Raw genomic sequence first — 12311 nt, 5'->3', positions numbered from 1 at the left:
TCAAACCTACCTCCACGTCACACCACCCCACGTCACTACATTGTCAAGACTAGCTCAATGTCACACCTACCCACATCACTACATCGCCAAGACTAGCTCAATGTCACCCCATCCGGCATCAATACACTGTCAAACCTACCTCCACGTCACACCACCCCACATCACTACACTGTCAAACCTACCTCCATGTCACACCACCCCACGTCACTACACTGTTAAACCTACCTCCATGTCACACCACCCAACATCACTACATTGTCAAACCTACCTCCATGTCACACCACCCCACATCACTACAATGTGAAACCTACCTCCATTCACACCACCCCACATCACTACACTGTCAAACCTACCTCCATTCACACCACCCCACATCACTACACTGTTAAACCTACCTCCATGTCACACCACCCAACATCACTACATTGTCAAACCTACCTCCATGTCACACCACCCCACATCACTACAATGTGAAACCTACCTCCATTCACACCACCCCACATCACTACACTGTCAAACCTACCTCCATGTCACACCACCCCACGTCACTACACTGTTAAACCTACCTCCATGTCACACCACCCAACATCACTACATTGTCAAACCTACCTCCACGTCACACCACCCCACGTCACTACATTGTCAAGACTAGCTCAATGTCACACCTACCCACATCACTACATCGCCAAGACTAGCTCAATGTCACCCCATCCGGCATCAATACACTGTCAAACCTACCTCCACGTCACACAACCCCACATCACTACACTGTCAAACCTACCTCCATTCACACCACCCCACATCACTACATTGTCAAACCTACCTCCACGTCATTTCATCCCACATCACTACATTATTAAACCTACCTCCACGTCAAGCGAGCCGGGAAGGTCCGGGTTAGATTTGATTATTTAAAGATCGCCGCCATACAGCTGGGATATTGGTGAGTGTGGCCTAAAACTAAACTCACTTACTCACTCCACGTCACGCCACCCAACATCACTGCTGTGTCAAACCTACCTCCGCGTCACAACACCCCACATCACAACTGTGTCAAATTCGCCTCCACCTCACACCGCACCACTAAACTAACTCACTCAACTAATTTGTTACCACACAACTACTGTATGAAACCCACCTCCACGACATACAACTCCAACATCACTACTGTGGGAACAGCTTGGTGCTGTTCCCCAACTTGAGTGGGAACACTCGTCTAGGGAGGTCTCTGTCCCCAGACAATTGACATTGCTCAGCCAGATAAGTCCTTCACCTTGACCATAAGACGTTGTCACATAGGCTGTTGTCCTAAAACAGAAAATCCAAACTAATTAATTGTTCCTCGTTTTCATTTTCACAACTGCTTATGCTAAATGCTGAGGGATGAAGCCACTGTGATTTCAAATTATTGATGTATGATTACAAATTTGACATCAGTGATTGATTAGCGAGCTTGATTACTTACGTTCGCGGGGTGCATGATGACATGGAAACATAGCTACCCCAGAAAATATATACACATTGCACTGGGGTCCCACATGTCTCTAAACAAATATGATCTTAGATCTCTGATGATTGATTCTGTTGACACTTGCTCAAGCGTTGCTTGTTTGTTGCTCCAACTTTCAAGGGTCTTAGCAAAATTTCCAAGATGCTTTTCCATCTTTGACTCTAACGAGTCGATATTTCAAGTTTGTTGAATACATTTCATGTAACGATCACAATTGAAATGATGAAAAATAATAAACGACAGTAAAATTAAGTCTAAACTCAAAAGAGACAATTAATTGAAATAGAGAGAATGTTCGGCAAATTGGCAATATTTAGGTTTCTTTGTTAAACCCGAGACTGAGGTTGTCCATTGTTGAAGGTTAGTAAGCACAGTGGTCTTGCTCTACACGAAGGTTTAGTCGTACAAAGATGTAGTTACCATGGACGATTTGCCATTTTGCACACAACTTGTGCCTCCTGTGATGAAAACGACGACCCTCTACAGACTGTTCCCCAGACATTGTTGTGTAGTACTTCTACTCGACCACGTCCAGAAGTTGTCGAATTCAAGCGTATTTGAAGATTAGCTGGAACATGCAAAGCAACAATGCAAGAAAAGGTACAAAAACATATAATATTGCACCGTTGTCATCAGAATATTGACAGACAACTTTACTTACCATCAGGACACTGTATTCCGACTACTATTGATGACGATGTAACACTACCCCAAGGGTAATGAAGACAATCGTTCAGGGAGAGTTCAGTGCCGAGACAATGGACCTTTTCTACGATGACACTTCGTGATTCGCTGCCCGTGTTTGAATAATAGATGACTTTGGCTCCAACGCTAAATATCAAGTAGAGTGTATCGAACTGTTTTAATATATTTGTCGGGTTCATAGAAAATATGATAAAATGTATGTCAAATTTGTATCGTGGTAATAGATAACTTATTGATATGTTTTTCTTTGCATAAAGTATAATAACATGAGATGTATAGACTGACGTTTCAGACAAGAAGAATCTCATTATATGTCTTACGTGTTGTGTCCCAACATTCTGCAAGCAACTGTTGCCTCTTCAACTCCAAACCCAGAGTAGTGGACTCTTCCCCACTGTCCGCTATAGTACAGCTCCAGAACTCCATCACCTGGCATGTTGGTGGTGGAGGAGACCAGTCTTGCCGCTGTAGCCTCTGAGGACGACATGATGATGACATTATTTGGACAAATGTGTAAGTATCAAATGTTTTTAGCTATTCGTAAAAATAGCAAGCACATCATATTCAAAAGATATTACCTGACGCCATTTTCATAAATAGTATGTTTGTGCATTACCTTAAGCACCCCACTAGATATACGCATGCCCCACCCCAGCGATCTATAAAATCTAATTGTCCTGAGCAAACAATCCATTGATCAGTGTCACGAGCAATGATCCAAACCATACCTTCAGGAAATGAAAAACACTCGACACCAACAGCTTCAGAATCGCCACAGTTGTCCGTCCCCCATGGTCTGTGCTTGCAGTACTTTAGATCTGTGTTCAGCAGCGTGCACTGGACGTCATCTAGCCACATTTTAATGGAACTGCTTCCACTGATTACCTTCCCTCCTCTGTCAAAATAGAAAGTGCGAGTGTTTTTTTTTGCAATATTCCAGGATTGATGTTGAAAATCAAACCCGGGCCTTCGGCGTGACGTTCGGACGCCTTAACTACTAGGCTACCCCAGCGCCCCATAAAGATAGAGAGGGAGACGCCTTTACAGACCTGAACCATTTCATTATGGTAGGAAGGTTCGGTATAACACTGCGTGGAAAATTAATTCAGTCATAGGTTTGGTTAACAGCCATAGTACTTACTGGTACCCCAGAGCCCTGCACACCACTGACGCTTCTACTTGTCCAAAGCCATCATCACACACTGTTCCCCAGCTACCGGAGTGGAATACCTGGAGGAGCCCACTTTTGTAACTTGAAAGCTTCATCGTTATGTCACCTGTTGAAGCAGCATTAAATGTTTTCTTATACATTGTTAAAAATGAAACGACTTTGAAACATTGGACTGTGTTAAATTAAATGAACATATTTCACTTAATGTTATCGATAAAATGATGAAACGTAGCATGATGGCAGTAAGATATTCTGTTGACATTGGGGCAATACTGAGGGGGACAACGCGTAAGCTAGTCGAGCAAGTCTATGTGGCATCTATTCACCGGATATCTGGAACGCCTTGACGGTCGAATTATGAAGTGACATGAGATGGGTTTGGTGAAGGGTTGTCATGCAGAATATGGGTACCCGGTGGGATAATGTCATGTGACTATAACCTTCTATCGCGGTTGATAATTGGAGGGTGATATGGCCTTGATCGTTGTTAGATTCCCTGAACCACCACAAGGCGATATCTTCGTGTGCGGGCTATTTAGATTGCGTGAAATGACCAAGATGCAAAGAAAGCTATTAGAATGTTCTTTCAAGTCACATTTCGCAATTTGATCAGTGAAAAAAAGGGCTAGAATTGTCTTCAGCAACCCATGATGGTCGTAAAAGGCGACTAATGGAAGCGGGTGGTCAGGCTCGCTGACTTGGTTAACGGTGTCATCGTATCCCAATTGCGTACATCAATGCTCATGCTGTTGATCACTGGAGTGTGTAATCCAGGATCGATTGTTTTCAGACCGCTGCCATATGTACAGCAGCGTTAAACAGCAAACAATCGAACTTCGCCATTTCGATTGCACACTAATAAACATTGATTGTTGATTATTCGGGCTGGTTTCGTGTCGTATAATGACCCCAGATACACATCCAGAGGCCCATTCATTGAGGGTAGGTGGCAATCAACAGGACCAACGGAACCCGTCTTATTTACATTGTTTGTATCCCAAACTGTAGTACCCTCACTTCTTGCTAAATGATAACTTTTGCGAACAACAGGTTTTCTCTGGTTTAAGTTTGTGTTTGTCGTTTTGATTCTTTAGGGCCCATTTGGTCTTTCTTCTTGGGAATCGTGGCGGTGTTCAAACAATAGCCATGAGCGAGCTGCACAATTACTATAGCTAAATTATAAATAATGCCTATTATATTCAAGTAGATACGGGTCTAGACTATCACTCACTTGGATCACATATGATGCCAACATCTTCACCGTGGCCACAGTTGTGGACGCCCCATGAATTGTGTGAACAGCTGGCCAAAGATGATTCGGTACCGGAGCAACTGACGTCATCCAACCAAATCTTCCCTCCTCCAAAACCGAAAGTTTCAATCGCCCTCGGTGTATGTCCACTGTTACTAAATGCACAAATTAATTGTTGAATCTCAAATAGATACTATTGTAGGCTGATGGCTTAATTCTAGCACACATACCATCCGTTTAAGTGCTATTATAGTGTATCTTTCTTATTGCCTCATCATAGGTTAATGGAATAAGTACTACTATGACATGGTGTCTTACTATTGTCAAATGTACCACACCTATCTCAGTTCATCACCCAAGTTATACTAGAACAGGGTGTCCAACTGTTTCCATACACCTCGGCTTCCTCAGTACACCACACAACTACCATCACTGCAAGCTGACACAAGTAACCTGACATTATTCTATTGTTACACTTCTGAAGATAAATTACTCCACGAACTCACAAATACATCCCCATAAGCTTTGTCGGTTTTGACTTGTAGTTGTTTAACACCGTTATTCTGCCCAAATGACAATATCCTGTATGAATGTTTACACATATTCTACACATGGTGTCTTACTATCGTCCTAGTTGTCTGCAGGCCACGGTAGCTTCCTCTACACCAAAGCTGTCGTCACACACCGTGCCCCACATGCCGTTATAGTACACCTCAAGTCTCCCAACTCCGTTGTCCAGTGGGGACGCCAGTCGGATTGTCTGGCCAAACACTGGAAATATAAGATGACATGTCAGTATCAAACAACGATGACTGAACATTGCTTCACAGCCACAGAACATTATATACTCTCCTAAAACAGAAACGCATACATGATTTTCAAATATATTTTTTTCAAAATTAGTGTTTGATTGTTATAATTTCACCATCATGAATGCGAGTTTGTGTACAAATGCACTGTGCAAAGACGCATCTTCGGAAACTTAAATGCAAGTTTTTCGCAATATGCACGTGAGGAATCGTGAGCGGGGACATTGCCTGTATCAGACTGTTCTGTTTTTAGACAGTCGCTGGCTTTTTTAGTTAAAAAACGAAGATCGTTATCGGCTCACTGATGAAATCGAAACTTTGCTTTGAACGCCTGGAGGCTGGGGAATCTCAAGCTACCGTTACGCGTCACCTCAATGTTCACCAGAGTACCGCGAGTCGCTTATGGGACCAATTGAACGCAAGAGTGGCCTCAAAGTGGTAGGCCTAGGATTACCACCGGAGCGCAGAATATGTAAACCCGGGTACATCATTTGCGGAATCGTTTACGAGAAGCTGGACTTCTAGCCAGAAGAACGGCCCTGTTTTGGCCCTCTAAGGCAACGACAACAGCGACGTCGACGGGGCAATTGGTGCAATACCGTCCGATTCTGTAATCTACGGTACTGTGTATGGTTCAGTGACGAATCACACTTTCTGCTTCAGTGCCGTGACGAAAGAATACGTGTCTATCGACGTCGAAATGAACATTTTACCCGAATTGTATCACCAAGGTTGACCGATATGGTGGTGGGTATGCAATGATGTCGGGAGCCGTATCCTACTCAAAGAAATCTCACATTGTGCGTCATCAGGGCAATTTAACTACTATTCGGGAACAGAGACGATAGTTTAAGGATTCACATGGTTCCGATCACTGACCGCGGGAAGGAGTTCTTCGAGCAAGATAATGTCAGGTCTCACACAAGACATGCTACTATTCAGTATCTTCAGAATGAGAACGTTACAGTACTTCCATGGCCTCAGCCTTTATTGGATGACCTCCGCTGAAGCATACGTGAAGGTGAACCGGCGCCCCAGACGTTAGATCAACTGCCGTAGGCATTGCAATAGGAATAGGCCAGAATTATACAATATCGAATTCAAAGGGTTATTTAATCGATGCCGAGATGGTGCAAAGCAGTTTTGCGGGCTCATGCAGATATTGAAGACAACGCCCACACTGGGCACAACAGATATTAAAGACAACGCCCATAGTGAGCACTACAGATATTGAAGACAACGTCCATAGTGGGCACAACAGATATTGAAGACAACGCCCTTAGTGGGCACAACAGATACTGAAGACAACGCCCATAGTGGGCACAACAGATATTGAAGACAACGCCCATAGTGGGCACAACAGATACTGAAGACAACGCCCATAGTGGGCACAACAGATACTGAAGACAACGCCCATAGTGGGCACAACAGATACTGAAGACAACGCCCATAGTGGGTACAACAGATATTGAAGACAACGCCCATAGTGGGCACAACAGATATTGAAGACAACGCCCATAGTGGGTACAACATATATTGAAGACAACGCCCATAGTGGGCACAACAGATACTGAAGACAACGCCCATAGTGGGCACAACAGATATTGAAGACAACGCCCATAGTGGGTACAACAGATACTGAAGACAACGCCCATAGTGGGCACAACAGATATTGAAGACAACGCCCATAGTGGGCACAACAGATATTGAAGACAACGCCCATAGTGGGCACAACAGATACTGAAGACAACGCCCATAGTGGGCACAACAGATACTGAAGACAACGCCCATAGTGGGCACAACAGATATTGAAGACAACGCCCATAGTGGATATTGAAGACATATATTGAAGACAACGCCCATAGTGGGTACAACAGATATTGAAGACAACGCCCTTAGTGGGCACAACAGATATTGAAGACAACGCCCTTAGTTGGCACAACAGATATTGAAGACAACGCCCATAGTGGGCACAACAGATATTGAAGACAACGCCCATAGTGGGCACAACAGATATTGAAGACAACGCCCATAGTGGGCACAACAGATACTGAAGACAACGCCCATAGTGGGCACAACAGATATTGAAGACAACGCCCATAGTGGGCACAACAGATATTGAAGGCAAAGCCCATAGTGGGCATAACAGATATTGAAGACAACGCCAAGAGTGGGGACAACATATATTGAAGACAACGCCCATAGTGGGCACAACAGATATTGAAGACAACGCCCATAGTGGGCACAACAGATATTGAAGGCAAAGCCCATAGTAGGAACAACAGATATTGAAGACAACGCCCATAGTGGGCACAACAGATACTGAAGACAACGCCCATAGTAGGGACAACAGATATTGAAGACAACGCCCATAGTGGGCACAACAGATATTGAAGACAACGCCCATAGTGGGCACAACAGATACTGAAGACAACGCCCATAGTGGGCACAACAGGTACTGAAGACAACGCCCATAGTGGGCACAACAGATATTGAAGACAACGCCCATAGTGGGCACAACAGATACTGAAGACAACGCCCATAGTAGGGACAACAGATATTGAAGACAACGCCCATAGTGGGCACAACAGATATTGAAGACAACGCCCATAGTGGGCACAACAGATACTGAAGACAACGCCCATAGTGGGCACAACAGATACTGAAGACAACGCCCATAGTGGGCACAACAGATATTGAAGACAACGCCCAACTGGGAAGAGATGCCTTCACCTTTTTATAGGCTATACATAATAACCATCTATTATATGTCAATGTCACATATGTTCTCGCCACGATATGGCTGCAATATTGTTAAATAATACCTCACTCACTCACTCACTATACATATTAACAAATGATTGATTTTTATACTGTGACATTTGGCTGCAACTGTGTTAACAGCTTAATTTCGTGAAAATACACTACGCGTTTTTTTATATTTAGAGTATATTAGGTAATTTGCAAATCAGCATATCATATACAATATTCAAGCTGATATAAACAGTATCTAACGTGGTCGTGTCGAAATGTAGATCTGCGATCACTGTTTAAAGGTATGTTTCAGAAATGTTTAAAAGCTCAGTAGCATTTATCACCTGCAACAAAAGATTTGGGTTACATTATAACAGGACCCAAATTCGTTGTTCCATTATAACAGGACCCCAATGCGTTGTTCCATTATAACAGGACCCCAATGCGTTGTTCCATTATAACAGGACCCCAATGCGTTGTTACATTATAACAGGACCCCAATGCGTTGTTACATTATAACAGGACCCCAATGCGTTGTTACATTATAACAGAACCCCAATGCGATGTTACATTATAACAGGCCCCAATACGTTGTTACATTATAATAGGGCCCCAATGCGTTGTTACATTGTAACAGGGCCCCAATGCGTTGTTACATTATAACAGGACCCCAATGCGTCGTTACATTGTAACAGGACCCCAATGCGCTCTTACATTATAACAGGGCCCCAATACGTTGTTACATTATAACAGGGCCCCAATGCGTTGTTACATTATAACTGGACCCCAATGCGTTGTTACATTATAACAGGACCCCAATGCGTTGTTACATTATAACAGGACCCCAATGCGTTGTTACATTATAACAGGACCCCAATGCGTCGGTACATTGTAACAGGGCGCAAATGCGTTGTTACATTATAACAGGGCCCCAATACGTTGTTACATTATAACAGGACCCCAATGCGTTGTTACATTATAACAGGACCCCAATGCGTTGTTACATTATAACAGGACCCCAATGCGTTGTTACATTATAACTGGACCCCAATACGTTGTTACATTATAACAGGACCCCAATGCGTTGTTACATTATAACAGGACCCCAATGCGTTGTTACATTATAACAGGGCCCCAATGCGTTGTTACATTATAACGGAACCCCAATGCGTTGTTACATTATAACAGGGCCCCAATGCGATGTTACATTATAACAGGGCCCCAATGCGATGTTACATTATAACAGGACCCCAATGCGATGTTACATTATAACAGGGCCCCAATGCTTTGTTACATTATAACAGAACCCCAGACTTGTAAGTTAGTCGTAAATTAAAGTTTAACAAACTCAGTGAATGTAGTATCTTGTCATCTCGTTCACTATCACTTAACAGTCTGCTTTGTTTACGAGCGAGGAAAGACAGTGACTGTGTGGTGTCTGATAACAAACAATAATAATGTCGGATCCTACGAGGAAGGCAGGTTCTGTTGGCCGTGCATACCTGAACTAGTGACAAGACTCTCTGACACACTCTCTGATATAACATCACAGCTTGCGGCTGTCTTCCTGAGTAAAACCTTCGAATTTCAGACTAATCATTCCTCTTTGTGTCGTAAACCTGGGATATCTCGAAGTATTTACGTAGCTCCCTTCAACTTTGTATGTCTGTACTTAAATCACAGGTAGTGAGTGAGTGAGTGAGCTTAGCTGTACGAAGCACTCAGCTTAATTTCAGCTGTATGGCGGCGGTCTGTAAATAATCGAGTGTGGACCAGACAATCCAGTGATCAACAGCATGAGCATCGATCTACGCAATTGGGATACGATGACATGTGTCAACAAAGTCAGCGAAGATGACCACCCGATCTCGTTAGTCGCCTCTTACGACAAGCATAGGTTACTGAAGACCTATTCCAACCCCGATCTCCACGGGTAAATCACAGGTAGACTAGACTAGGCACCTACCACTGACAGTCAGCGCAGCTAGAAACATCCAATGAATCTCCAGCCTCTCTGTCCATGATGCCACTAAGAAGCATCAGATCATCAAGTTGTACAAGTGGATCAAAATATCCTGACTTGTCCCTCCCAGAATCGCCGAGTATCTCCGAACCACTGTTCGACAAGCATTGACCTGCATTCAGTGTCTATTTAAGTTTTCAACTTCCTGGTCGATAACATGTAGTGTATATAATAGGAAGACATGTGACATGCAGAGAAAGCTTACACCTGGAGCTTTGACATCATACAGCTTTGTCCAACTTCATGTGCTAAAAACGTGCACAGTACACATGACACGCTGATATTTCTTCAACATCTATAGGTTTTCGCCCGCACATAATTAACTTTGTAAAAAATGTATCACGACATGTTTTATACATTTTCATTCTAGTTCATTTTAAAAGTATTTGCTTTGTTGCATCTTTCACAAACTAAATATTTTCAAACGCAAAAGGACCCGTTACCATAATATTACTTATTGATTTGTTATTCTGTTTTTTGCTATGTTTGTTATGTTTTGGTTTTAATTGTGGGGTTGTATTTCTTGGCGAGCCGTACTGGACCGTTTCGCAACGAACTCTAATGTCTTTGAACATGCCTAATTATAGTTAACATGTTGTTAAAAAATGCTCCCGTATTTCAAATGATAGAAAGTACAAATTGTAAAATATTTCGACAAGTTTTCAAGAAAGCAACAGTGTGGATAGTGTTCACATATTAGTGAAAGATATTTTGATATTGCAGCATACTTTTTCTCTTTGCGTGCGTGATCACAGTAACAATTGCCGTGACGTTCCTCTACATCTGTGGCCATGATAAACTTGAAATCGGTGCTAAACTCATCTCACTCACTAACCCCCGACAATGATTTTGGAACTGTATCGGTCGTTTTAGAATAATGAATATATACCATGTAGTAGCTTTCATTTTAACACAGGCAACACTACAATTTGTGTAAAGGCATTTCACAGTTGAACGTGGTTAGGCGTGTATAACAGTATTATCAACGGAGTATTATATGTGCTGCATTCTGTTGAATACTCCCAATACATTCAGAACATGAAATAGAGAGAGTGCAATACCACTGTGGACTGAACAGTGGACACAGCGGGAATCTCACTACCTTCATTATGAAGGGAACAAAATAGACGACTGCCACTGACAATCGTCAAGCCTGAAACATCAAATGTATCACTGTTCACTTGTCAGTGTTAGGTGTAATACAATTGAATTTTCGTTCGCACACCAGCTTTCAATATGGATTTTAATATTCTGATATGTCCCTCCCAGGACGTCCTGGTCGATCGCGTAAAGCCTGCATGAAGTGGTAACCTGTTTTTCACGAAGTGTACGCTTTCACCAGGAGTTTTGTATTGACATGGCTTATGCGCCGTAAACGTGCACAGTGCACTTGACAACCTGATAACGTACTTCTGCGCGGGTAGTTAGGGACATGATTCACTTTGTAGTGAGTGAGTGAGTGAGTTAAAACTCAGTCACATATTAACTTTGTAGAAATTTATCATGTCATTGTTTGATGTCTCTGTATTCTTGCTCATTGCAAAGAGGTTACCTGGAATCTTTCACACAGCTTGAACATTTCAAATGTCAAAGGACCCGTTACTCTAATATACTCAGCAGCAAAAAAAAACGCCAGTACGAATTCAAAATTAGAGAGGCACTTTAATCAAATCATTACAGAAATGGACATAATAGGTGGATCAAAAACAGTTTTTGTGTACAACATCTTGACACATCGATGAATAACTCAGCACAATTCCAAGACATTATGTGAACGTTTGCAGTTCATTCGGACTCTTGACTTCAGTAGCTAGTGTGACCACCACGAGCGGCAATAACTGCAGCACAGCGTCTATGCATGGAATGCACCAATCGATTGATGAAGGCCATTGGCACCTTGAACCACACCCTGAGAAAGGCCTGGCGCAATAAATCGGCTGTGTTAAGCCTTGGTATGACATGATTCAGTCTCCTCTGAATTTCATCCCAAAGATGTTCAATTGGGTTTAAATCGGGACTAAGGGCTGGCCACTGCATAATCTTGACACCGTTCTGCCGTATGAAGTCCTGTGTAGTTCTGGCAGTAT

The 12311-nt window shown here is 42.8% G+C and overlaps 2 protein-coding genes across 2 annotated transcripts in view; both read right to left on the bottom strand.

Annotated features, from left to right (window-relative positions):
* The window catches only part of LOC124262769 (B-cell receptor CD22-like), a 58141-nt gene extending 56840 nt beyond the window's left edge, over positions 1 to 1301 (bottom strand). The window contains exon 1 of the mRNA XM_046697312.1: positions 1139 to 1301. Within this exon, the coding sequence (XP_046553268.1) occupies positions 1139 to 1162 (24 nt within the window). The 5' untranslated portion in view covers positions 1163 to 1301. The remainder of the gene's footprint in view (positions 1 to 1138) is intronic.
* A 692-nt stretch (positions 1302 to 1993) lies between these two features.
* On the bottom strand, positions 1994 to 10367 carry LOC124262770 (neurotrypsin-like). The gene is made up of 7 exons (XM_046697314.1): positions 10168 to 10367; positions 5262 to 5409; positions 4618 to 4793; positions 3357 to 3492; positions 2944 to 3110; positions 2536 to 2689; positions 1994 to 2078 (listed from the first exon to the last, which is right to left on the bottom strand). Exons 1-7 carry the CDS (start codon positions 10193 to 10195, stop codon positions 2075 to 2077), a joined length of 813 nt encoding a protein of 270 aa, XP_046553270.1. The 5' UTR covers positions 10196 to 10367; the 3' UTR covers positions 1994 to 2074.
* Between the last annotated feature and the right edge of the window lie 1944 nt (positions 10368 to 12311).

Source organism: Haliotis rubra, unplaced genomic scaffold (assembly GCF_003918875.1).
Source record: "Haliotis rubra isolate DU_JTF1 unplaced genomic scaffold, ASM391887v1 Scf854, whole genome shotgun sequence".
NCBI lineage: Eukaryota > Metazoa > Mollusca > Gastropoda > Lepetellida > Haliotidae > Haliotis > Haliotis rubra.
This window is presented reverse-complemented; position numbering and strand designations above follow the sequence as displayed.